This window comes from Mobula hypostoma, unplaced genomic scaffold (assembly GCF_963921235.1).
Source record: "Mobula hypostoma unplaced genomic scaffold, sMobHyp1.1 scaffold_167, whole genome shotgun sequence".
In the NCBI taxonomy this organism is placed as follows: Eukaryota; Metazoa; Chordata; class Chondrichthyes; order Myliobatiformes; family Myliobatidae; genus Mobula; species Mobula hypostoma.
The window spans coordinates 12,210-38,850 of record NW_026948250.1 but is presented as its reverse complement, the minus strand read 5'-3'; the positions used below and the strand labels follow the sequence as shown (position 1 = coordinate 38,850).

At 60.4% G+C, this 26,641-nt stretch overlaps 1 protein-coding gene across 1 annotated transcript in view; it reads left to right on the top strand.

The window, feature by feature from the left end:
* LOC134342179 (large neutral amino acids transporter small subunit 3-like) overlaps positions 1–24,163 on the top strand; it is a gene marked incomplete at its 3' end in the record, with an annotated part of 65,067 nt that extends 40,904 nt beyond the window's left edge. Inside the window, exons 4-8 of the mRNA XM_063040152.1 lie at positions 4,029–4,084; positions 6,259–6,335; positions 15,833–15,925; positions 16,719–16,852; positions 23,991–24,163. Of these exons, the coding sequence (XP_062896222.1) occupies positions 4,029–4,084; positions 6,259–6,335; positions 15,833–15,925; positions 16,719–16,852; positions 23,991–24,163 (533 nt within the window). The remainder of the gene's footprint in view (positions 1–4,028; positions 4,085–6,258; positions 6,336–15,832; positions 15,926–16,718; positions 16,853–23,990) is intronic.
* Positions 24,164–26,641: the final 2,478 nt, after the last annotated feature.

The following is a 26,641-nucleotide window of genomic DNA, read 5'->3' as shown; positions in this document are numbered from 1 at the left end:
CCATATAATAGAGCAAAAAATTAGTGGGGAGTTAGAGGTTCGGGAAGCTTTTAAAATCCAACAGAAGACGACTGAAAAAGTCAATAAGAAGGTAAAGATGGACTATGAAAGTGAGCTGGACAGTTATAGTAAAGAGGGTACCAAAAGTTCCTTCGGATAAAGTGTAAAAGAGAAAACGATGCTGGAGGGGTAGCAAAGGGGGACAAGGAAATGGCGGACGAAACTGAATTAGTATTTTGCTTCAGTCTTCACTGAGGAAGACGCTTGCGGTATGGTGGAAGTTCCAGGTGTCAGGGGTCAGGAAGTGTGTGAAGTTCCCATGACTGGGGAGAAGGTTCTTGGGAAACTGGACAGTCTGAAGGTATATAAGTCACCTGGACCAGTTGGTGTACAGCCCAGGGTGCAGAACAATGTGGCTGAAGAGATTGTGGAGGCATTGGTGATGGTCCTTCGAGGATTATTAGGTTCTGGGATGGTTCCAGAAGACTGGAAAATTGTAAATGTCGCTCCACTCTTCAAGAAGGGAGCGAGGCAGAAGAATGGAAATTATAGACCGCTGTGGTTGGAACTGTTTGTTAAGGATGTGGTTTCAGGGTTCTTGGAGGCACGTGATAAAGTAAGCCTCAGTCATCACGGTTTCCTCAAGGGAAAACGTTGCCTGACAAATCTGTCGGAATTCTCTGAAGAAGTAACAAGCAGGATAGCCAAAGGAGAATCGGTTGTTGTTGTGTACTTGGATTTTCAGACAAGGTGCCACACGTGAGGCTGCTTAACAAGCTATGAGCCCGTGGTATTACGGGAAAGATGCTGGCGTAGATAGAGCAGTGGCTGATTGGCAAGGGACAAAGAGTGGGAATAAAGGGAGCCTTTTCTGGTTGGCTGCCGGTGATTAATCGTGATCCACAGGGGTCTGAATTGGGACCCATTCTTCTTATGTTATATGTCAATGATTTCGATGGTGGAATTGATGGCCTTGTTGCAAAGTTTGCGGAGGGTAGGAAGGTAGGTGGAGGGGTGGGTAGCTTTGAGGAAGTAGGGAGGCTACAGAGAGACTTGGACAGATTAGGAGAATGGGCAAAGAAGTGGCAGATGGAATAGAGTGTCGGGAAGGGTACGGTCATGCACTTTGGTAGAAGAAATGAAAGGGTTTTCCAAAAGAAGAGAAAATATAAAAATCTCACAGGCAAAGGGACTTGGGAGTCCTTGCGCAGGATTCCCTGAAGGTTACTTTGCGGGCTGAGTCTGTGGTGAGGAAGGCAAATGCAATGTTAGCGTTCATTTCAAGAGGACTAGAATCTAAAAGTAAGGTTGTAATGCTGAGGCTTTATAAAGCACTGGCGAGGCCTCGCTTGGAGTATTGACAGCATTTTTTGGCTCCTTATCTCAGAAAGGAGGTGCTGAAACTGGAGAGGGTTCATAGGAGGTTCACGAAAATAATTCCAGGACTGAGTGGCTTGTCATATGAAGAGTGTTTGATGGCTCTGGGCATGTACTCACTGGAATTCTGTGAAGGATGAGGGGTGACCTCATTGAAACCTATCAAATGGTGAAAGGCCAAGATAGAGTGGATGTGACGAAGATTTTCCTGTGGTGGGGGGGGGAGCCTGAGACCAGAGGACACAGCCTCAGAACAGAGGGGCGCCATTTTAGAACGGAGATGTGAAGGAATTTCTTTCGCCAGAGGGTGGTGAATCTGTGGAATTTTTTGCCACAGGCGGCAGTGAAGGCCAAGTCATTGGGTATATTTAAGGCAGAGGTTGATAGATTCTTGATTGGTCAGGGCATGAAGAGATACGGGGAGAAGGCAGGAGATTGGGGGCTGAGAGGAAAATTGGTTCAGCCGTAGTAAAATGGTGAAGCAGACTTGATGGGCCGAATGGTCTAATTCTGCTCCTGAACCTTATGGTCTTATGACGGTGAAACTCAGGAGGGGTGTAGACAAAGTGGGTGGTCACCGTCTGTCTCCCGCAAAGTTCACCGTGAACTTATCGTGGAAGTGTAGGCGACCCTGAAATTCACTTTCCTGCTGGTGTTCGCAGTAGGGGAAAGGAATACAGCAGAATTTAGGAAAAGCTACACGTGAGCAAAGACTGAGCAAATTGCAGATAATTCTGACAACAGGAGTTGGGAAGAGTCTGGGAAAGTGAGTGTGCAGGTTGTGGGAATAGTTCAGCGCTAGGCAGAGTGAAGTTATCCACGCTGGACAGGAGCCTGATGTTTGAAGGGTAATAACTGTTCCTGAACCTAGTGGTGTGGGTCCTGAGGCTCCTGTACCTCCTTACCAATGTTTGAGGGGTAATTACTGTCCCTGAACCTGGTGGTGTGGGTCCTGAGGCTCCTGTATCTCCTTCCTGATGTTTGAGGGGTAATAACTGTCCCTGAACCTGGTGGTTTGGGTCCTGAGGCTCCTGTACCTCCTTCCTGATGTTTGAAGGGTAATAACTGTTCCTGAACCTGGTGGTGTGGGTCCTGAGGCTCCTGTATTTCCTTCCTGATGGTTGAGGGTAATAACTGTTTCTGAACCTGGTGGTGTGAGTCCTGAGGCTCCTGTACCTCCTTCCTGATGTTTGAGGGGTAATAACTGTCCCTGAACCTGGTGGTGTGAGTTCTGAGGCTCCTGTACCTCCTTCTTGATGGTTGAGGGGTAATAACTGTTCCTGAACATGGTGGTGTGAGTCCTGAGGCTCCTGTACCTCCTTCCTGATGTTTGAGGGGTAATAACTGTTCCTGAACCTGGTGGTGTGAGTCCTGAGGCTCCTGTATCTCCTTCCTGATGTTTGAAGGGTAATAACTGTTTCTGAACCTGGTGGTGTGGGTCCTGAGGCTCCTGTATCTCCTTCCTGATGTTTGAGGGGTAATAACTGTCCCTGAACCTGGTGGTTTGGGTCCTGAGGCTCCTGTACCTCCTTCCTGATGTTTGAAGGGTAATAACTGTTCCTGAACCTGGTGGTTTGGGTCCTGAGGCTCCTGTACCTCCTTCCTGATGGTTGAGGGGTAATAACTGTCCCTGAACCTGGTGGTGTGGGTCCTGAGGCTCCTGTATTTCCTTCCTGATGGTTGAGGGTAATAACTGTTCCTGAACCTGGTGGTTTGGGTCCTGAGGCTCCTGTACCTCCTTCTTGATGGTTGAGGGGTAATAACTGTTCCTGAACATGGTGGTTTGAGTCCTGAGGCTCCTGTATCTCCTTCCTGATGTTTGAGGGGTAATTACTGTCCCTGAACCTGGTGCTGTGATTCCTGAGGCTCCTATACCTCCTTCCTGATGGTTGAGGGGTAATAAGGGGAATCACGGTCAGCACGGTGCATTGTGACTCTAAGGCTCTGTGTGGACGGTGGGTGGGATAAGAGAGGTGGGGGGTGATTCAGCGGGAATAGATCTGTAGGGGAGGGGGTGCAATGGCGGGTGTGGGAGGTAGTGGGCTGTACCGTAGGAGAGAGTAGGGGGTGGTGTGAGAGGGAGGGGCTGTAGGAGGAGGGGCAGAGAGTGAGAGGACGAGAGGGAGAGAGAATGGAAGGGAGGGGTAGGGAGAGAGAGAGAGAGAGGGAGGGAGATATTGAGGAGCAAAAATATCAGAAGCGGGGAGAAGGGGGCCAGAGAGTTGATGGGTGGAGGGAGGGATAGATGGGAAGAGTGAAGGGGGAGGACGGTTCCTGGAAAAGGAGGGGTGGGTGAGCTCGTGCAGCGAGAAAATGGAGCGGGGCGATTTCAAACATGCCCCTGGCTGGGGTCTGCTGAAAACCCAATGTGATAACTCTCTTTTTCCCCCTCTCCCCCTCCCACTCTCCACCTCCCCCATCCTTTTCTCTTTCTCCCTCTCCTTCTGTCTCTCCCTCCCCTCCCAATCTCTCCCTCCCCACTCTCCACCTGTTTCTCTCCTCCAATTCCTCCGTCTTTCCCTGCACCCCTCTCTTTCTCCTTCCCCTCTCTTCCCCTAACCCTCTCCCCTGCTTTCCCCTCTCCCTCTCCCTCCCCTCTCCCTCCCCTCTCCCTCCCCTCTCCCTCCCTCTCTCTCTCTCTCTCCATCCAGCTCCTGTTTCGCTGTCTCCTGTGCGATGATCGCTGTGGCTGCGTACAATCCTCCCAGTAAGTCATACCCATCCTCCCCCACCCCTCCGGCACCCTGAGTAATCTCTGACCCCCTCCCCACTTATGCCAGATGCTCCCTCCCCCACCACTCCACCTCCAAACCCCAAACAATGGGGTGATGTAGAGGGAGCTCCACACCGTGTCTGACCCGTGTCCCGGGACCGCTTGGTGCCCACACTGGGGATAAAGTGGGGGGGGACACACTGTGGGGGTGATGTAGAGGGAGCTCCACACCGTGTCTGACCCGTGTCCCGGGACCGCTCGGTGCCCACACTGGGGATAAAGTGGGGGGGGACACACTGTGGGGGTGATGTAGAGGGAGCTCCACACCGTGTCTGACCCGTGTCCCGGGAGCGTTCGGTGTCCACGCTGGGGATAAAGTGGGGGGGGGGCACACACTGTGGGGGTGATGTAGAGGGAGCTCCACACCGTGTCTGACCCGTGTCCCGGGAGCGTTCGGTGTCCACGCTGGGGATAAAGTGGGAGGGGACACACTGTGGGGGTGATGTAGAGGGAGCTCCACACCGTGTCTGACCCGTGTCCCGGGAGCGCTCGGTGCCCACACTGGGGATAAAGTGGGGGTGGGGACACACTGTGGGGGTGACGTAGAGGGAGCCCCACACCGTGTCTGACCCGTGTCCCGGGAGCGCTCGGTGCCCACACTGCGGATAAAGTGGGGGGGACACACTGTGGGGGTGATGTAGAGGGAGCTCCACACCGTGTCTGTCCAGTGTCCCGGGAGCTCTCGGTGCCCACACTGGGGATAAAGTGGGGGGGACACACAGTGGGGGTGATGTAGAGGGAGCTGCACACTGTGTCTGACCCGTGTCCCGGGAACGCTCGGTGTCCACACTGGGGATAAAGTGGGGTGGGGGGGACACACTGTGGGGGTGATGTAGAGGGAGCTCCACACCGTGTCTGACCCGTGTCCCGGGAGAGCTCGGTGTCCACACTGGGGATAAAGTGGGGTGGGGGGGACACACTGTGGGGGTGATGTAGAGGGAGCTCCACACCGTGTCTGACCCGTGTCCCGGGAGCGCTCGGTGCCCACACTGGGGATAAAGTGGGGGTGGACACACTGTGGGGGTGATGTAGAGGGAGCTCCACACCGTGTCTGACCCGTGTCCCGGGAGCGCTCGGTGCCCACACTGGGGATAAAGTGGGGTGGGGGGGACACACTGTGGGGGTGATGTAGAGGGAGCTCCACACCGTGTCTGACCCGTGTCCCGGGAGCGCTCGGTGCCCACACTGGGGATAAAGTGGGGGTGGACACACTGTGGGGGTGATGTAGAGGGAGCTCCACACCGTGTCTGACCCGTGTCCCGGGAGCGCTCGGTGCCCACACTGGGGATAAAGTGGGGGGGACACACTGTGGGGGTGACGTAGAGGGAGCTCCACACCGTGTCTGACCCGTGTCCCGGAAGCGCTCGGTGCCCACACTGGGGATAAAGTGGAGGGGACACACTGTGGGGGTGACGTAGAGGGAGCTCCACACCGTGTCTGACCCGTGTCCCGGGAGCGCTCGGTGCCCACACTGGGGATAAAGTGGGGGGGGGACACACTGTGGGGGTGATGTAGAGGGAGCTCCACACCGTGTCTGTCCCGGGAGCGCTCGGTGCCCACACTGGGGATAAAGTGGGGGGGGGGACGCACTGTGGGGGTGATGTAGAGGGAGCTCCACACCGTGTCTGACCCGTGTCCCGGGAGCGCTCGGTGCCCACACTGGGGATAAAGTGGGGGGGACACACTGTGGGGGCGATGTAGAGGGGGTTCCACACCGTGTCTGACCCGTGTCCCGAGAGCGCTCGGTGCCCACACTGGGGATAAAGTGGGGGGAGACACACTGTGGGGGTGATGTAGAGGGAGCTCCACACCGTGTCTGACCCGTGTCCCGGGAGCGCTCGGTGCCCACACTGGGGATAAAGTGGGGGGGGGGACACACTGTGGGGGTGATGTAGAGGGAGATCCACACCATGTCTGACCTGTGTCCCGGGAGCGCTCGGTGCCCACACTGGGGATAAAGTGGGGGGGGGAGGACACTGTGGGGGTGACGTAGAGGGAGCTCCACACCGTGTCTGACCCGTGTCCCGGGAGCGCTCGGTGCCCACACTGGGAATAAAGTGGGGGGGACACACTGTGGGGGTGATCTCACTCTGTCTCTCTGCCCACAGCTCTCTCTGCACTGATTTTTCTGGCCTTGTCACTCAACGGTTTTGGAGGGATCTGCATCACCTTCTCCTCGCTCACAGTGAGTCTGAGTGCGTGCGTGTGTGTTGTTCTCTGACAGCAGATGGTGTTTGTTTGGCTTTGTAGTTCTGTGTACACATCTGGCAGAGATAAGGCCAGCGAGCGTTGGCGTTCAAGTCCGACCTTGCCAACACCTTTGCGACTGGCGCTGTGCTCTGCAAACTGGGACATGTGCCTCTCCAGTCAGTGACACGTGGGAGAGGGATGGAGAGGAGGGAGGGCCGGAGAGGAAGGAGGGGTGAGGGAGAGATGTTCAGGAGGGGCGGGCGAGAAAGATAGAGCAAATAGAGCGGTGAATCCGTCTCTCCCCCTTCTCCCCCTCCCCCTCCCTCTCCCCCTCTCCCCCTCTCCCTCTCCCCCTCCCTCTCTCCCCCTTCTCCACCCTCTCCCCCTCTGCCCTTCTCACTCTCTCTCCCCCTCCTTCCTCCCTCCCACTCTCCCCCCTCTCTCCCCCTCCGTCTCTCCCCCTCCTCCCTCCCTCCCCCTCTCTCATCCCTCTGCCCACTCTCCCCCTCCTCCCTCCCTCCCCCTCTCTCATCCCTCTGCCCACTCTCCCCCTCATCCCTCCCTCCCTCCCCCTCTCTCCCCTCCTCCCTCCACCCTCCCCCTCCACCCTCCCTCTCTCCCTCTCTCTCCCCTCCCCCAATCTCCCCCTCTCCCCTGCTCTCTCTCCTCCTTTCACCCCTCCCTCCCTCTCTCCCTCCCTCCCCCATCACTCCCACTAACATGTGCCCTGTTTCATGTGATCCAGAGTGTGTGTCTCTCACGCCACAAGGTCACCTCCATTGCCTGACCGGGCCGGTTCCAGTCACCTCTCCCGGCGCCAAGAGCTTAACTCTCTCCTGCCTGTCCTGTACTCCTCTTTTCCCACACACCCCCATCTCTGTCGTTCTCACTCTCATTTCCCTGCCCCCTCTCCCCGGCTCCCCTCCATCCCACCCTCTCTCCTCCTGTCCCACACCCGACTCCTCTCCCATTTCCCTGCCCCCTCTCCCGGGCTCCCCTTCCCCTCCATCCCACCCTCTCTCCTCCTGTCCCACACCCGACTCCTCTCCCATTTCCCTGCCCCCTCTCCCGGGCTCCCCTTCCCCTCCATCCCACCCTCTCTCCTCCTGTCCCACACCCGACTCCTCTCCCATTTCCCTGCCCCCTCTCCCGGGCTCCCCTTCCCCTCCATCCCACCCTCTCTCCTCCTGTCCCACACCCGACTCCTCTCCCATTTCCCTGCCCCCTCTCCCCGGCTCCCCTTCCCCTCCATCCCACCCTCTCTCCTCCTGTCCCACACCCGACTCCTCTCCCATTTCCCTGCCCCCTCTCCCGGGCTCCCCTTCCCCTCCATCCCACTCTCTCTCCTCCTGTCCCACACCCGACTCCTCTCCCATTTCCCTGCCCCCTCTCCCCGGCTCCCCTTCCCCTCCATCCCACCCTCTCTCCTCCTGTCCCACACCCGACTCCTCTCCCATTTCCCTGCCCCTCTCCCCGGCTCCCCTTCCCCTCCATCCCACTCTCTCTCCTCCTGTCCCACACCCGACTCCTCTCCCATTTCCCTGCCCCCTCTCCCCGGCTCCCCTTCCCCTCCATCCCACCCTCTCTCCTCCTGTCCCACACCCGACTCCTCTCCCATTTCCCTGCCCCCTCTCCCCGGCTCCCCTTCCCCTCCATCCCACCCTCTCTCCTCCTGTCCCACACCCGACTCCTCTCCCATTTCCCTGCCCCCTCTCCCCCACTCCCCTTCCCCTCCATCCCACCCTCTCTCCTCCTGTCCCACACCCGACTCCTCTCCCATTTCCCTGCCCCCTCTCCCCGGCTCCCCTTCCCCTCCATCCCACCCTCTCTCCTCCTGTCCCACACCCGACTCCTCTCCCATTTCCCTGCCCCCTCTCCCCGGCTCCCCTTCCCCTCCATCCCACCCTCTCTCCTCCTGTCCCACACCCGACTCCTCTCCCATTTCCCTGCCCCCTCTCCCCCGCTCCCCTTCCCCTCCATCCCACCCTCTCTCCTCCTGTCCCACACCCGACTCCTCTCCCATTTCCCTGCCCCCTCTCCCCGGCTCCCCTTCCCCTCCATCCCACCCTCTCTCCTCCTGTCCCACACCCGACTCCTCTCCCATTTCCCTGCCCCCTCTCCCCCGCTCCCCTTCCCCTCCATCCCACCCTCTCTCCTCCTGTCCCACACCCGACTCCTCTCCCATTTCCCTGCCCCCTCTCCCGGGCTCCCCTTCCCCTCCATCCCACCCTCTCTCCTCCTGTCCCACACCCGACTCCTCTCCCATTTCCCTGCCCCCTCTCCCGGGCTCCCCTTCCCCTCCATCCCACCCTCTCTCCTCCTGTCCCACACCCGACTCCTCTCCCATTTCCCTGCCCCCTCTCCCCGGCTCCCCTTCCCCTCCATCCCACCCTCTCTCCTCCTGTCCCACACCCGACACCTCTCCCATTTCCCTGCTCCCTCTCCCGGGCTCCCCTTCCCCTCCATCCCACCCTCTCTCCTCCTGTCCCACACCCGACTCCTCTCCCATTTCCCTGACCCCTCTCCCCGGCTCCCCTTCCCCTCCATCCCACCCTCTCTCCTCCTGTCCCACACCCAACTCCTCTCCCATTTCCCTGCCCCCTCCCCCATTTCTCTTGCTCACTCTCTCTGCCCCTTGTTACAAAATAAATATTTTCCTGCTGATCAGCGACGATGTGAACTGATACAGAGAAAAGCTTGGTCAGAAACGGTGTGGAGCTCCCTCTATATCACCCCCACAGTGTGTCCCCCCCGCTTTATCCCCAGTGTGGACAACGAGCACTCCCGGGACATGGGTCAGACACGGTGTGGAGCTCCCTCTATATCACCCCCACAGTGTGTCCCCCCACCCCACTTTATCCCCAGTGTGGGCACCGAGCGCTCCCGGGACACGGGTCAGACACGGTGTGGAGCTCCCTCTACGTCACCCCCACAGTGTGTCCCCCCACTTTATCCCCAGTGTGGGCACCGAGCGCTCCCGGGACATGGGTCAGACACGGTGTGGAGCTCCCTCTACATCACCCCCACAGTGTGTCCCTAACCCACCCACTTTATCCCCAGTGTGGGCACCGAGCTCTCCCGGGACACGGGTCAGACACGGTGTGGAGCTCCCTCTACGTCACCCCCACAGTGTGTCCCCCCACTTTATCCCCAGTGTGGGCACCGAGCACTCCCGGGACATGGGTCAGACACGGTGTGGAGCTCCCTCTACGTCACCCCCACAGTGTGTCCCCCCCCACTTTATCCCCAGTGTGGGCACCGAGCGCTCCCGGGACACGGGTCAGACACGGTGTGGAGCTCCCTCTACGTCACCCCCACAGTGTGTCCCCCCCCACTTTATCCCCAGTGTGGGCACCGAGTGCTCCCGGGACACGGGTCAGACACGGTGTGGAGCTCCCTCTACGTCACCCCCACAGTGTGTCCCCCCCCACTTTATCCCCAGTGTGGGCACCGAGCGCTCCCGGGACACGGGTCAGACACGGTGTGGAGCTCCCTCTACGTCACCCCCACAGTGTGTCCCCCCCCCCACTTTATCCCCAGTGTGGGCACCGAGCGCTCCTGGAACACGAGTCAGACACAGTGTGGAGCTCCCTCTACATCACCCCCACAGTGTGTCCCCCCCACTTTATCCCCAGTGTGGGCACCGAGCGTTCCCGGGACACGGGTGAGACACGGTGTGGATCTCCCTCTACGTCACCCCCACAGTGTGTCCCTCCCCCCACTTTATCCCCAGTGTGTGCACCGAGCGCTCCCAGGACATGGGTCAGACACGGTATGCAGCTCCCTCTACATCACCCCCACAGTGTGTCCCCCCCCCACTTTATCCCCAGTGTGGGCACTGAGCGCTCCCGGGACACGGGTCAGACACGGTGTGGGGCTCCCTCTGCATCACCCCCACAGTGTGTCCCCCCACCCCACTTTATCCCCAGTGTGGGCACCGAGCGCTCCCGGGACACGGGTCAGACACGGTGTGGAACTCCCTCTACGTCACCCCCACAGTGTGTCCCCCCCCACTTTATCCCCAGTGTGGGCACCGAGCGCTCCTGGGACACGGGTCAGACACGGTGTGGAACTCCCTCTACGTCACCCCCACAGTGTGTCCCCCCCACTTTATCCCCAGTGTGGGCACCGAGCGCTCCTGGGACACGGGTCAGACACAGTGTGGAGCTCCCTCTACATCACCCCCACAATGTGTCCCCCCCACTTTATCCCCAGTGTGGGCACCGAGCGTTCCCGGGACACGGGTGAGACACGGTGTGGATCTCCCTCTACGTCACCCCCACAGTGTGTCCCTCCCCCCACTTTATCCCCAGTGTGGGCACCGAGCGCTCCCGGGACACGGGTCAGACACGGTGTGGAACTCCCTCTACGTCACCCCCACAGTGTGTCCCCCCCCACTTTATCCCCAGTGTGGGCACCGAGCGCTCCTGGGACACGGGTCAGACACGGTGTGGAGCTCCCTCTACATCACCCCCACAATGTGTTCCCCCCCCACTTTATCCCCAGTGTGGACACCGAGCTCTCCCGGGACACGGGTCAGACACGGTGTGGAGCTCCCTCTACATCACACCCACAGTGTGTTCCCCCCCCCACTTTATCCCCAGTGTGGACACCGAGCGCTCCCGGGACACGGGTCAGACACGGTGTGGAACTCCCTCTACGTTACCCCCACAGTGTGTCCCCCCCCACTTTATCCCCAGTGTGGGCACCGAGCGCTCCTGGGACACGGGTCAGACACGGTGTGGAGCTCCCTCTACATCACCCCCACAATGTGTTCCCCCCCCACTTTATCCCCAGTGTGGACACCGAGCTCTCCCGGGACACGGGTCAGACACGGTGTGGAGCTCCCTCTATATCACCCCCACAGTGTGTCCCCCCCCACTTTATCCCCAGTGTGGGCACCGAGCGCTCCCGGGACACGGGTCAGACATGGTGTGGAGCTCCCTCTACGTCACCCCCACAGTGTCCCCCCCACTTTATCCCCAGTGTGGGCACCGAGCGCTCCCGGGACACGGGTCAGACACGGTGTGGAGCTCCCTCTATATCACCCCCACAGTGTGTCCCCCCCCACTTTATCCCCAGTGTGGGCACCGAGCGCTCCCGGGACACGGGTCAGACATGGTGTGGAGCTCCCTCTACGTCACCCCCACAGTGTGTCCCCCCCCCCACTTTATCCCCAGTGTGGGCACCGAGCGCTCCTGGAACACGGGTCAGACACAGTGTGGAGCTCCCTCTACATCACCCCCACAGTGTGTCCCCCCCACTTTATCCCCAGTGTGGGCACCGAGCGTTCCCGGGACACGGGTGAGACACGGTGTGGATCTCCCTCTACGTCACCCCCACAGTGTGTCCCTCCCCCCACTTTATCCCCAGTGTGGGCACCGAGCGCTCCCAGGACATGGGTCAGACACGGTATGCAGCTCCCTCTACATCACCCCCACAGTGTGTCCCCCCCCAACTTTATCCCCAGTGTGGGCACTGAGCGCTCCCGGGACACGGGTCAGACACGGTGTGGGGCACCCTCTGCATCACCCCCACAGTGTGTCCCCCCACCCCACTTTATCCCCAGTGTGGGCACCGAGCGCTCCCGGGACACGGGTCAGACACGGTGTGGAACTCCCTCTACGTCACCCCCACAGTGTGTCCCCCCCCACTTTATCCCCTGTGTGGGCACCGAGCGCTCCTGGGACACGGGTCAGACACGGTGTGGAACTCCCTCTACGTCACCCCCACAGTGTGTCCCCCCCACTTTATCCCCAGTGTGGGCACCGAGCGCTCCTGGGACACGGGTCAGACACAGTGTGGAGCTCCCTCTACATCACCCCCACAGTGTGTCCCCCCCACTTTATCCCCAGTGTGGGCACCGAGCGTTCCCGGGACACGGGTGAGACACGGTGTGGATCTCCCTCTACGTCACCCCCACAGTGTGTCCCTCCCCCCACTTTATCCCCAGTGTGGGCACCGAGCGCTCCCGGGACACGGGTCAGACACGGTGTGGAACTCCCTCTACGTCACCCCCACAGTGTGTCCCCCCCCACTTTATCCCCAGTGTGGGCACCGAGCGCTCCTGGGACACGGGTCAGACACGGTGTGGAGCTCCCTCTACATCACCCCCACAATGTGTTCCCCCCCCACTTTATTACCAGTGTGGACACCGAGCTCTCCCGGGACACGGGTCAGACAAGGTGTGGAGCTCCCTCTACATCACCCCCACAGTGTGTTCCCCCCCCACTTTATCCCCAGTGTGGACACCGAGCGCTCCCGGGACACGGGTCAGACACGGTGTGGAACTCCCTCTACGTCACCCCCACAGTGTGTCCCCCCCCACTTTATCCCCAGTGTGGGCACCGAGCGCTCCTGGGACACGGGTCAGACACGGTGTGGAGCTCCCTCTACATCACCCCCACAATGTGTTCCCCCCCCACTTTATCCCCAGTGTGGACACCGAGCTCTCCCGGGACACGGGTCAGACACGGTGTGGAGCTCCCTCTACATCACCCCCACAGTGTGTTCCCCCCCCACTTTATCCCCAGTGTGGACACCGAGCGTTCCCGGGACACGGGTCAGACACGGTGTGGAGCTCCCTCTACGTCACCCCTACAGTGTTTTCCCCCCCACACTTTATCCCCAGTGTGGGCACCGAGCACTCCCGGGACACGGGTCAGACACGGTGTGGAGCTCCCTCTACGTCACCCCCACAGTGTGTCCCCCCCCCACTTTATCCCCAGAGTGGGCAGTGAGCGCTCCCGGGACACGGTCAGATACGGTGTGGAGATCCCTCTACATCACCCCCACAGTGTGTCCCCCCCACTTTATCCCCAGTGTGGGCACCGAGCGCTCCCGGGACACGGGTCAGACACGTTGTGGAGCTCCCTCTACATCACCCCCACAGTGTGTCCCCCTCCACTTTATCCCCAGTGTGGGCACCGAGCGCTCCCGGGACACGGGTCAGACACGGTGTGGAGCTCCCTCTATATCACCCCCACAGTGTGTCCCCCCCCACTTTATCCCCAGTGTGGGCACCGAGCGCTCCCGGGACACGGGTCAGACATGGTGTGGAGCTCCCTCTACGTCACCCCCACAGTGTCCCCCCCACTTTATCCCCAGTGTGGGCACCGAGCGCTCCCGGGACACGGGTCAGACACGGTGTGGAGCTCCCTCTATATCACCCCCACAGTGTGTCCCCCCCCACTTTATCCCCAGTGTGGGCACCGAGCGCTCCCGGGACACGGGTCAGACATGGTGTGGAGCTCCCTCTACGTCACCCCCACAGTGTCCCCCCCACTTTATCCCCAGTGTGGGCACCGAGCGCTCCCGGGACACGGGTCAGACACAGTGTGGAGCTTCCTCTACATCACCCCCACAGTGTGTTCCCCCCCACTTTATCCCCAGTGTGGGCACCGAGTGCTCCCGGGACACGGGTCAGACACGGTGTGGAGCTCCCTCTACATCACCCCCACAGTGTGTCCTCCCCCCCACTTTATCCCCAGTGTGGGCACCGAGCGCTCCCGGGACACGGGTCAGACACGGTGAGGAGCTCCCTCTACATCACCCCCACAGTGTTTCCCCCCACTTTATCCCCAGTGTGGGCACCGAGCGCTCCCGGGACACGGGTCAGACACGGTGTGGAGCTCCCTCTACATCACCCCCACAGTGTGTCCCCCCCCACTTTATCCCCAGTGTGGGCACCGAGCGCTCCCGGGACACGGGTCAGACACGGTGTGGAGCTCCCTCTATATCACCCCCACAGTGTGTCCCCCCCCACTTTATCCCCAGTGTGGGCACCGAGCGCTCCCGGGACACGGGTCAGACACGGTGTGGAGCTCCCTCTATATCACCCCCACAGTGTGTCCCCCCCCACTTTATCCCCAGTGTGGGCACCGAGCGCTCCCGGGACACGGGTCAGACATGGTGTGGAGCTCCCTCTACGTCACCCCCACAGTGTCCCCCCCACTTTATCCCCAGTGTGGGCACCGAGCGCTCCCGGGACACGGGTCAGACACGGTGTGGAGCTCCCTCTATATCACCCCCACAGTGTGTCCCCCCCCACTTTATCCCCAGTGTGGGCACCGAGCGCTCCCGGGACACGGGTCAGACAAGGTGTGGAGCTCCCTCTACGTCACCCCCACAGTGTCCCCCCCACTTTATCCCCAGTGTGGGCACCGAGCGCTCCCGGGACACGGGTCAGACACAGTGTGGAGCTTCCTCTACATCACCCCCACAGTGTGTTCCCCCCCCACTTTATCCCCAGTGTGGGCACCGAGTGCTCCCGGGACACGGGTCAGACACGGTGTGGAGCTCCCTCTACATCACCCCCACAGTGTGTCTTCCCCCCCACTTTATCCCCAGTGTGGGCACCGAGCGCTCCCGGGACACGGGTCAGACACGGTGAGGAGCTCCCTCTACATCACCCCCACAGTGTTTCCCCCCACTTTATCCCCAGTGTGGGCACCGAGCGCTCCCGGGACACGGGTCAGACACGGTGTGGAGCTCCCTCTACATCACCCCCACAGTGTGTCCCCCCCCACTTTATCCCCAGTGTGGGCAGCGAGCGTTCCCGGGACACGGGTCAGACACGGTGTGGAGCTCCCTCTACGTCACCCCCACAGCGTGTCCCCCCCCCACTTTATCCTCAGTGTGGGCAGCGAGCATTCCCGGGACACGGGTCAGACACGGTGTGGAGCTCCCTTTACATCACCCCCACAGTGTGTCCCCCCCCGACTTTATCCGCAGTGTGGACACCGAGCGCTCCCGGGACACGGGTCAGACACGGTGTGGAGCTCCCTCTACGTCACCCCCACAGTGTGTCCCCCCCCCCACTTTATCGCCAGTGTGGACAACGAGCGCTCACGGGACACGGGTCAGTCAGGGGTCACCTTTCTCCATCTCACACCAGAAGTCACTGTGATCCGATCCCGGGTTACTATATTCCTGCTGAGACTTCCAGGAGGAGCTTCAATTACCTCTGACCTCTTCCCTGACCCCGCACAAGTCTGCCAAAGTGAATCTTGGCTGTGCGTCGCTGAACTGCAAATAGTTTAGCCCGTCACCTTCCGTTCCATGTCTCCCCGTCCGTCCTGACTCCCCGTCTCGACTGCCTGCTCCCCTATCTGTTCTCAGCTCGAAGTATGTCTCAGGAGTCAACAAACGCCCTCCCGCGTCCCTTCGTGGTCCAGGGTGACCAACGGGAGCTCTGGAGGGGTTAGGTGTACTGAGGGAAGGGAGAGATGGGAGGAGCTGAGGGGCTGGTGGGAGAAGGGAGTGGGCAGGGAACGGGAGGGAGGGGAAAGGGACGGGGATCTGTAGGGCTGTGGGGAGAGGGGAAGGGGAGGTTCCAGAGGAGTGGTGGGTGGGGCTGAGGGCCTTTGGAGTGAGGGAAAGGCTTCTGTTTGAGGGCTGGAGTAGGGAAGTTTGTCGGAGGGGACTGGCGAGGAGGGAGGAGAGACCCCCGCCCCAGACTGATGTCTCTCTCTCTCTCTCTCCCCCCACCAGCTGCCTAACATGTTCGGCAACCTCCGCTCCACCATGATGTCACTGATGATTGGCTCCTATGCCTCGTCCGCGGTCACCTTCCCCGGAATCAAGGTCAGGCATCCCGTCCCCGCAAGGTCGGGGGGTGGGGTTCCTACCCTGGATCACACCGTCCACACTCCTCCACCTCGCCCTCCCCCGCCTCGTCCCACGTGCCCCCTCGCTCTCTCTATCTCCGCACTCTCCATCTTCCCCACAACACCCCCTTTCAGCTTTTCCCCCTCCTTACTCAATCCCCTCTCCCCAAACCCTCTGTTTCTCATCTTCCCCCTCCCCTGCTCCCTCCTTTGCCCCTTCCCCCTCTTCCCCACAACACCCCCTCTAAGTTTTCCCCCTCCTTGCCCAATCCCCTCTCCCCAAACCCCGTTTCTCACCATCGCCCTCCTGTGCACCGTCTCCCCTCCTCTGCTCCCTCCCCCTCCTCCTTCCCCTCCTCCCTCCCCCCTCCTCCTTCTCCCCCTCCTTCCCCCTCCTTCCCCTCCCCTTCCCCTCCCCTCCTCCAACCCTCCCTTTCCCTCCTCCTTCCCCTCCTCCTTCCCCTCCTCCTCCCCCTCCTCCTCCCCCTCCCCTTCCCCCTCCTCCTTCCCCCTCATTCCCCTTCCTCCCCTTCCCTCCCTCATCTCCCTTCCCCCTCCTCCCTCCCCCACCCCGTCACCTGCCTCTCCCATCTCCCCGAGCCCTGTCTCGGCCGGGATGAGACCTGCTCCTGTGCACTCGGGCAGGGTGAGGGTGGGTGGGGCTCCCGTCGCCCCCTGCCCGACCGACCCGGCCAGATCGAGCCTCCCCTCACCCCCGCCGGCCCCCTCCCACTGGGACCTGACCTGACCTCCCTCCCGTCTCCCCGCAGTTGATCTACGACGCAGGCGTCCCATTCACTGTCATCATGTTCGTCTGGGCTGGCCTGGCCTGCCTCGTCTTCCTGAACTGCTACCTCAACTGGCCCTGGGCCAGCTTCCCCGACCCCGAGGAGGCCAGCTACATGTAGGTGGGGGAGGGGGAGCGGGGCTGGGGCCGTGAGGAGTGGGCGGGGCCAGGGGTGTGGGCGGGGCTCGGCCGTGAGGAGTGGGCGGGGCCAGGGGTGTGGGCGGGGCTCGGCCGTGAGGAGTGGGCGGGGCCAGGGGTGTGGGCGGGGCCGTTCAGGGTGGGCGGGGCTCGGCCGTGAGGAGTGGGCGGGGCCAGGGGTGTGGGCGGGGCCGTTCAGGGTGGGCGGGACTCGGCCGTGAGGAGTGGGCGGGGCCAGGGGTGTGGGCGGGGCCGTTCAGGGTGGGCGGGGCTCGGCCGTGAGGAGTGGGCGGGGCTAGTCCGCGAGGAGTGGGCGGGGCCGTCAGGGTAGGCGGGGCTCGGTCGTAAGGGTGGGCGGGGCAAGTTAATGAGGGGGCGGGGATTCATAGAGAGGTTTGGGCGGGGCACTGCTGAGAGGAGTGGGCGGGGCTTCGCAGAGTCAGGCGGGGCTTCTGGGTAGGGTGGGTGGAGCTTGCAGGAAGGAAGGTCGGGATTGGGTGCTGGTGGCAGTGGGTGGGGCCTGAGGGTGATGAGATTGTTTTGTCCCCACTGACTTGACTCCCTCCCTATTCCCTCATCTCTCCCTCCCTCCCTCCCTATTCCCTCATCTCTCCCTCCCTCCCTCCCTATTCCCTCATCTCTCCCTCCCTCCCTCCCTATTCCCTCATCTCTCCCTCCCTCCCTCCCTATTCCCTCATCTCTCCCTCCCTCCCTCCCTCCCTCCCCATTCCCTGATCTCTCCCTCCCTCCCTCCCTCCCTCCCTCATCTCTCCCTCCCTCCCTCCCTCCCTCCCCATTCCCTCATCTCTCCCTCCCTCCCTCCCTCCCTCATCTCTCCCTCCCTCCCTCCCTCCCTCCCCATTCCCTCATCTCTCCCTCCCTCCCTCCCTCCCTCCCTCCCCATTCCCTAATCTCTCCCTCCCCATTCCCTGATCTCTCCCTCCCTCCCTCCCTCCCTCATCTCTCCCTCCCTCCCTCCCTCCCTCCCCATTCCCTCATCTCTCCCTCCCTCCCCATTCCCTCATCTCTCCCTCCCCACTCCCTCCCTCCCTCCCCCCATTCCCTCATCTCTCCCTCCCTCCCTCCCTATTCCCTCATCTCTCCCTCCCTCCCTCCCTCCCTCCCCATTCCCTCATCTCTCCTTCACTCCCTCCCTCCCTCCCTCCCCATTCCCTCATCTCTCCTTCACTCCCTCCCTCCCTCCCTCCCCATTCCCTCATCTCTCCTTCACTCCCTCCCACCCTATTCCCTCATCTCTCCCTCCCTCCCTTCCCATTCCCTCATCTCTGCTTCACTCCCTCCCTCCCTATTCCCTCATCTCTCCTTCACTCCCTCCCTCCCTCCCTCCCTCCCTCCCTATTCCCTCATCTCTTCCTCCCTCCCTCCCTCCCTCCCTATTCCCTCATCTCTCCCTCCCTCCCTCCCTCCCTATTCCCTCATCTCTCCTTCACTCCCTCCCTCCCTCCCCATTCCCTCATCTCTCCTTCACTCCCTCCCTCCCTCCCCATTCCCTCATCTCTCCTTCACTCCCTCCCTCCCTCCCCATTCCCTCATCTCTCCTTCACTCCCTCCCTCCCTCCCTCCCTATTCCCTCATCTCTCCCTCCCTCCCTATTCCCATCTCTCCCTCCCTCCCTCCCTCCTTCCCTATTCCCTCATCTCTCCTTCACTCCCTCCCTCCCTATTCCCTCATCTCTCCCTCCCTCCCTCCCTCTTCCCTCATCTCTCCCTCCCTCTTCCCTCATCTCTCCCTCCCTCCCTCTTCCCTCATCTCTCCCTCCCTCTTCCCTCATCTCTCCCTCCCTCCCTCTTCCCTCATCTCTCCCTCCCTCCCTCCCTCCCTATTCCCTCATCTCTCCTTCACTCCCTCCCTCCCTCCCCATTCCCTCATCTCTCCTTCACTCCCTCCCTCCCTCCCCATTCCCTCATCTCTCCTTCACTCCCTCCCTCCCTCCCTATTCCCTCATCTCTACCTCCCTCCCTCCCTCCCTCCCTCCCCATTCCCTCATCTCTCCTTCACTCCCTCCCTCCCTCCCTATTCCCTCATCTCTCCCTCTCTCCCTCCCTCCCTCCCTCCCTATTCCCTCATCTCTCCCTCCCTCCCTCCCTCCCATTCCCTCATCTCTCCTTCACTCCCTCCCTCCCTCCCTATTCCCTCATCTCTCCCTCCCTCCCTATTCCCTCATCTCTCCCTCCCTCCCCATTCCCTCATCTCTCCTTCACTCCCTCCCTCCCTCCCTATTCCCTCATCTCTCCCTCTCTCCCTCCCTCCCTCCCTATTCCCTCATCTCTCCCTCCCTCCCTCCCTCCCATTCCCTCATCTCTCCTTCACTCCCTCCCTCCCTCCCTATTCCCTCATCTCTCCCTCCCTCCCTATTCCCTCATCTCTCCCTCCCTCCCTATTCCCTCACCTCTCCCTCCCTCCCTATTCCCTCATCTCTCCATCCCTCCCTCCCTCCCTATTCCCTCATCTCTCCCTCCCTCCCTCCCTCCCTATTCCCTCATCTCTCCCTCCCTCCCTCCCCCTATTCCCTCATCTCTCCCTCCCTCCCTCCCTCCCTCCCTCATCCCTCCCTCCCTCCCTCCCCATTCCCTCATCTCTCCCTCCCTCCCTCCCTCCCTCCCTCCCCATTCCCTCATCTCTCCCTCCCTCCCTCCCTCCCTCCCTCATCTCTCCCTCCCTCCCTCCCTCATCTCTCCCTCCCTCCCCATTCCCTCATCTCTCCCTCCCTCCCTCCCTATTCCCTCATCTCTCCCTCTCTATTCCCTCATCTCTCCCTCCCTCCCTCCCTCTATTCCCTCATCTCTCCCTCCCTCCCTCCCTATTCCCTCATCTCTCCCTCCCTCCCTCCCTCCCTATTCCCTCATCTCTCCCTCCCTTCCTCCCTCCCTATTCCCTCATCTCTCCCTCCCTCCCTATTCCCTCATCTCTCCCTCCCTCCCTCCCTATTCCCTCATCTCTCCCTCCCTCCCTCCCTCCCTATTCCCTCATCTCTCCCTCCCTCCCTATTCCCTCATCTCTCCCTCCCTCCCTCCCTATTCCCTCACCTCTCCCTCCCTCCCTATTCCCTCATCTCTCCATCCCTCCCTCCCTCCCTATTCCCTCATCTCTCCCTCCCTCCCTCCCTCCCTATTCCCTCATCTCTCCCTCCCTCCCTCCCCCTATTCCCTCATCTCTCCCTCCCTCCCTCCCTCCCTCCCTCATCTCTCCCTCCCTCCCTCCCTCCCTCCCTCATCTCTCCCTCCCTCCCTCCCTCCCTCCCTCCCCATTCCCTCATCTCTCCCTCCCCATTCCCTCATCTCTCCCTCCCTCCCTCCCTCCCTCATCTCTCCCTCCCTCCCTCCCCATTCCCTCATCTCTCCCTCCCTCCCTCCCTCCCTCCCTCCCTCCCTCCCCATCTCTCCCTCCCTCCCTCCCTCATCTCTCCCTCCCTCCCCATTCCCTCATCTCTCCCTCCCTCCCTCCCTCCCTCCCTTCTCCCTCATCTCTCCCTCTCTATTCCCTCATCTCTCCTCAACTCTCCTCTCCCCACCTCATCTCTCCTCAACTCTCCTCTCCCCACCTCATCTCTCCTCAACTCTCCTCTCCCCTCCTCATCTCTCCTCAACTCTCCTCTCCCTTCCTCCCTCCCTCCTCATCTCTCCTCTCCCCACCTCATCTCTCCTCATCTCTCCTCACTCCCTCCTCCCTATTCCCTCATCTCTCCCTCCCTCCCTCCCTATTCCCTCATCTCTCCCTCCCTCCCTATTCCCTCATCTCTCCATCCCTCCCTCCCTCCCTCATCTCTCCTCATCTCTCCTTCACTCCCTATTCCCTCATCTCTCCCTCTCCTCCTCTCCCCTCCTCATCTCTCCTCAACTCTCCTCTCCCCTCCTCATCTCTCCTCAACTCTCCTCTCCCCTCCTCATCTCTCCTCAACTCTCCTCTCCCCTCCTCATCTCTCCTCAACTCTCCTCTCCCCTCCTCATCTCTCCTCATCTCTCCTCAACTCTCCTCTCCCCTCCTCATCTCTCCTCAACTCTCCTCTCCCCTCCTCATCTCTCCTCAACTCTCCTCTCCCCTCCTCATCTCTCCTCAACTCTCCTCTCCCCACCTCATCTCTCCTCAACTCTCCTCTCCCCTCCTCATCTCTCCTCAACTCTCCTCTCCCCTCCTCATCTCTCCTCAACTCTCCTCTCCCCTCCTCATCTCTCCTCAACTCTCCTCTCCCCTCCTCATCTCTCCTCAACTCTCCTCTCCCCTCCTCATCTCTCCTCAACTCTCCTCTCCCCACCTCATCTCTCCTCAACTCTCCTCTCCCCTCCTCATCTCTCCTCAACTCTCCTCTCCCCTCCTCATTCCCTCATCTCTCCCTCCCTCCCTCCCTCCCTCCCTCCCTATTCCCTCATCTCTCCCTCCCTATTCCCTCATCTCTCCCTCCCTCCCTCTCTATTCCCTCATCTCTCCCTCCCTCCCTCCCTATTCCCTCATCTCTCCCTCCCTCCCTCTCTATTCCCTCATCTCTCCCTCCCTCCCTCCCTATTCCCTCCTCTCTCCCTCCCTCCCTCCCTCCCTATTCCCTCATCTCTCCCTCCCTCCCTCCCTATTCCCTCATCTCTCCCTCCCTCCCTCTCCTCACCTCCTCTCCTCTCCCCTCCCTCCCTATTCCCTCATCTCTCCCTCTCCCTCCCTATTCCCTCATCTCTCCCTCCCTCCCTCATCTCCCTCATCTCTCCTCCTCCCTCCCTCCCTATTCCCTCATCTCTCCTCTCCCTCCCTATTCCCTCATCTCTCCCTCCCTCCCTCTCCTATTCCCTCATCTCTCCTCCCCCCTATCCCTCATTCCCTCCCTCCCTCCCTATTCCCTCTCTCTCCCTCCCTACCCTCATTTCTCCCTCTCTCCCTATTCCCTCATCTCTCCCTCCCCCTATTCCCTCATCTCTCCCTCCCTCCCTCCCTCCGTATTCCCTCATCTCTCCCTCCCTCCCTCCCTCCCTATTCCCTCATCTCCTCCAACTCCCTCCCTCTCTCCTCCCCTCCCTATTCCCTCATCTCTCCCTCCTCCCTCCCTATTCCCTCACCTCCTCATCTCTCCCTCCCTCCCTATTCTCATCTCTCCTCATCCTCCCTCCCACTCTCCTCTCCCTCCTATTCCCTCATCTCTCCCTCCCTCCCTCCCTCCCTTTCCCTCATCTCTCCCTCCCTCCCTTCCTCATCTCTCCTCACTCTCCCTCCTCTCCCTCTCTCCCCATCCCTCATCTCTCCTCAACTCTCCTCTCCCCTCCTCATCTCTCCTCAACTCTCCTCTCCCCACCTCATCTCTCCTCAACTCTCCTCTCCCCATTCCTCATCTCTCCTCACTCCCCATTCCCTCATCTCTTCCTCACTCTCCTCTCCCTCCCTCATTCCCTCAACTCTCCTCTCACTCCCCATTCCCTCATCTCTCCTCCCTCCCCATTCCCTCATCTCTCCTCCATCCCCTCATCTCTTCCTCCATCCCCATCCCCTCATCTCTTCCTCCATCCCCATCTCTCCTCATCTCTCCTCTCCCCTCCTCATCTCTCCTCAACTCTCCTCTCCCCACCTCATCTCTCCTCAACTCTCCTCTCCCCACCTCATCTCTCCTCAACTCTCCTCTCCCCTCCTCATCTCTCCTCAACTCTCCTCTCCCCTCCTCATCTCTCCTCAACTCTCCTCTCCCCTCCTCATCTCTCCTCAACTCTCCTCTCCCCTCCTCATCTCTCCTCAACTCTCCTCTCCCCACCTCATCTCTCCTCAACTCTCCTCTCCCCACCTCATCTCTCCTCAACTCTCCTCTCCCCACCTCATCTCTCCTCAACTCTCCTCTCCCCTCCTCATCTCTCCTCAACTCTCCTCTCCCCTCCTCATCTCTCCTCAACTCTCCTCTCCCCACCTCATCTCTCCTCAACTCTCCTCTCCCCTCCTCATCTCTCCTCAACTCTCCTCTCCCCACCTCATCTCTCCTCAACTCTCCTCTCCCCTCCTCATCTCTCCTCAACTCTCCTCTCCCCTCCTCATCTCTCCTCAACTCTCCTCTCCCCTCCTCATCTCTCCTCAACTCTCCTCTCCCCACCTCATCTCTCCTCAACTCTCCTCTCCCCACCTCATCTCTCCTCAACTCTCCTCCCCCTCTCATCTCTCCTCAACTCTCCTCTCCCTCCTCATCTCCGCTTCCACCTTCTCCCTTCCCTCCTCTCTCTCCTCCTCTCCTCTCTCCCTCCCCCTCATCTCTCCTCTCCCTCTCCTCTCCCCTTCCCCTCACTCTCCCTCCCTCTCCTCTCTCCCTCCTCATCTCCCTCCTCCCCTTCCACCCTCTCCCTTCCCTCCCTCTCTCCCCTCCTCCCTCTCTCCTCCCTCCTCCCCTCCTCATCTCTCCTCAACTCTCCTCTCCCCTCCTCATCTCTCCTCAACTCTCCTCTCACCACCTCATCTCTCCTCAACTCTCCTCTCCCCACCTCATCTCTCCTCAACTCTCCTCTCCCCACCTCATCTCTCCTCAACTCTCCTCTCCCCACCTCATCTCTCCTCAACTCTCCTCTCCCCTCCTCATCTCTCCTCAACTCTCCTCTCCCCTCCTCATCTCTCCTCAACTCTCCTCTCCCCACCTCATCTCTCCTCAACTCTCCTCTCCCCACCTCATCTCTCCTCAACTCTCCTCTCCCCACCTCATCTCTCCTCAACTCTCCTCTCCCCACCTCATCTCTCCTCAACTCTCCTCTCCCCACCTCATCTCTCCTCAACTCTCCTCTCCCCTCCTCATCTCTCCTCAACTCTCCTCTCCCCTCCTCATCTCTCCTCAACTCTCCTCTCCCCACCTCATCTCTCCTCAACTCTCCTCTCCCCTCCTCATCTCTCCTCAACTCTCCTCTCCCCTCCTCATCTCTCCTCAACTCTCCTCTCCCCACCTCATCTCTCCTCAACTCTCCTCTCCCCACCTCATCTCTCCTCAACTCTCCTCTCCCCCCTCTCTCTCCTCACTCTCCTCCCCCCCCCTCTCTCCCTTCCCCTCCCTCCCTCCCTCATCTCTCCTCTCCCCCTCCCTCCCTCCCTCCTCTCTCCCTTCCCTCTCCCTCCCTCCCTCTCCTCTCTCCTTCCCCCTCACTCCGTGGCCCTGCAGACAGAAGGTGAAGTTGAACAGCCTGGCTCTGGACCACAAGGTGACTGGAGACCGTTTCTACGTCCACGTCACCACAGTCGGACAGCGCCTGAGTCACCGGCTGAACCCACCTCAGGAACACACTCACCTCTCCACCGAGAGCCTGGGGCAGGCGAAGAGGCCAGGGCCCGAGGGTAAAGACAGCCTCCGTCCCATCTCTGCTCACTCACGTCTCTCTTCTGAACCCTCCTCAACTCTCCTCTCCACTCCTCATCTCTCCTCAACTCTCCTCTCACCACCTCATCTCTCCTCAACTCTCCTCTCCCCTCCTCATCTCTCCTCTCTCCTCTCCCCACCTCATCTCTCCTCAACTCTCCTCTCTTCTCCTCATCTCTCCTCAACACTCCTCTCCCCTCCTCATCTCTCCTCATCTCTCCTCATCTCTCCTCTCCCCTCCTCATCTCTCCTCTCTCATCTCTCTCCTCAACTCTCCTCTCCCCTCCTCATCTCTCCTCAACTCTCCTCTCACCACCTCATCTCTCCTCAACTCTCCTCTCCCCTCCTCATCTCTCCTCAACTCTCCTCTCCCCTCCTCATCTCTCCTCAACTCTCCTCTCCCCTCCTCATCTCTCCTCAACTCTCCTCTCCCCTCCTCATCTCTCCTCAACTCTCCTCTCCCCTCCTCATCTCTCCTCAACTCTCCTCTCCCACCTCATCTCTCCTCAACTCTCCTCTCCCCTCCTCATCTCTCCTCAACTCTCCTCTCACCACCTCATCTCTCCTCAACTCTCCTCTCACCACCTCATCTCTCCTCAACTCTCCTCTCCCCTCCTCATCTCTCCTCAACTCTCCTCTCCCCTCCTCATCTCTCCTCAACTCTCCTCTCCCCTCCTCATCTCTCCTCAACTCTCCTCTCCCCTCCTCATCTCTCCTCAACTCTCCTCTCCCCTCCTCATCTCTCCTCAACTCTCCTCTCCCCTCCTCATCTCTCCTCAACTCTCCTCTCCCCTCCTCATCTCTCCTCAACTCTCCTCTCCCCACCTCATCTCTCCTCAACTCTCCTCTCCCCTCCTCATCTCTCCTCAACTCTCCTCTCCCCTCCTCATCTCTCCTCAACTCTCCTCTCCCCTCCTCATCTCTCCTCAACTCTCCTCTCACCACCTCATCTCTCCTCAACTCTCCTCTCACCACCTCATCTCTCCTCAACTCTCCTCTCCCCTCCTCATCTCTCCTCAACTCTCCTCTCCCCACCTCATCTCTCCTCAACTCTCCTCTCCCCTCCTCATCTCTCCTCAACTCTCCTCTCCCCACCTCATCTCTCCTCAACTCTCCTCTCCCCTCCTCATCTCTCCTCAACTCTCCTCTCCCCTCCTCATCTCTCCTCAACTCTCCTCTCCCCTCCTCATCTCTCCTCAACTCTCCTCTCACCACCTCATCTCTCCTCAACTCTCCTCTCACCACCTCATCTCTCCTCAACTCTCCTCTCCCCTCCTCATCTCTCCTCAACTCTCCTCTCCCCACCTCATCTCTCCTCAACTCTCCTCTCCCCACCTCATCTCTCCTCAACTCTCCTCTCCCCACCTCATCTCTCCTCAACTCTCCTCTCCCCTCCTCATCTCTCCTCAACTCTCCTCTCCCCACCTCATCTCTCCTCAACTCTCCTCTCACCACCTCATCTCTCCTCAACTCTCCTCTCCCCTCCTCATCTCTCCTCAACTCTCCTCTCCCCTCCTCATCTCTCCTCAACTCTCCTCTCCCCACCTCATCTCTCCTCAACTCTCCTCTCCCCTCCTCATCTCTCCTCAACTCTCCTCTCCCCACCTCATCTCTCCTCAACTCTCCTCTCCCCTCCTCATCTCTCCTCAACTCTCCTCTCCCCTCCTCATCTCTCCTCAACTCTCCTCTCACCACCTCATCTCTCCTCAACTCTCCTCTCACCACCTCATCTCTCCTCAACTCTCCTCTCCCCACCTCATCTCTCCTCAACTCTCCTCTCCCCTCCTCATCTCTCCTCAACTCTCCTCTCCCCTCCTCATCTCTCCTCAACTCTCCTCTCCCCACCTCATCTCTCCTCAACTCTCCTCTCCCCTCCTCATCTCTCCTCAACTCTCCTCTCCCCACCTCATCTCTCCTCAACTCTCCTCTCCCCTCCTCATCTCTCCTCAACTCTCCTCTCCCCTCCTCATCTCTCCTCAACTCTCCTCTCACCACCTCATCTCTCCTCAACTCTCCTCTCCCCTCCTCATCTCTCCTCAACTCTCCTCTCCCCACCTCATCTCTCCTCAACTCTCCTCTCCCCTCCTCATCTCTCCTCAACTCTCCTCTCCCCACCTCATCTCTCCTCAACTCTCCTCTCCCCTCCTCATCTCTCCTCAACTCTCCTCTCCCCTCCTCATCTCTCCTCAACTCTCCTCTCACCACCTCATCTCTCCTCAACTCTCCTCTCACCACCTCATCTCTCCTCAACTCTCCTCTCCCCACCTCATCTCTCCTCAACTCTCCTCTCCCCTCCTCATCTCTCCTCAACTCTCCTCTCCCCTCCTCATCTCTCCTCAACTCTCCTCTCCCCACCTCATCTCTCCTCAACTCTCCTCTCCCCACCTCATCTCTCCTCAACTCTCCTCTCCCCTCCTCATCTCTCCTCAACTCTCCTCTCCCCTCCTCATCTCTCC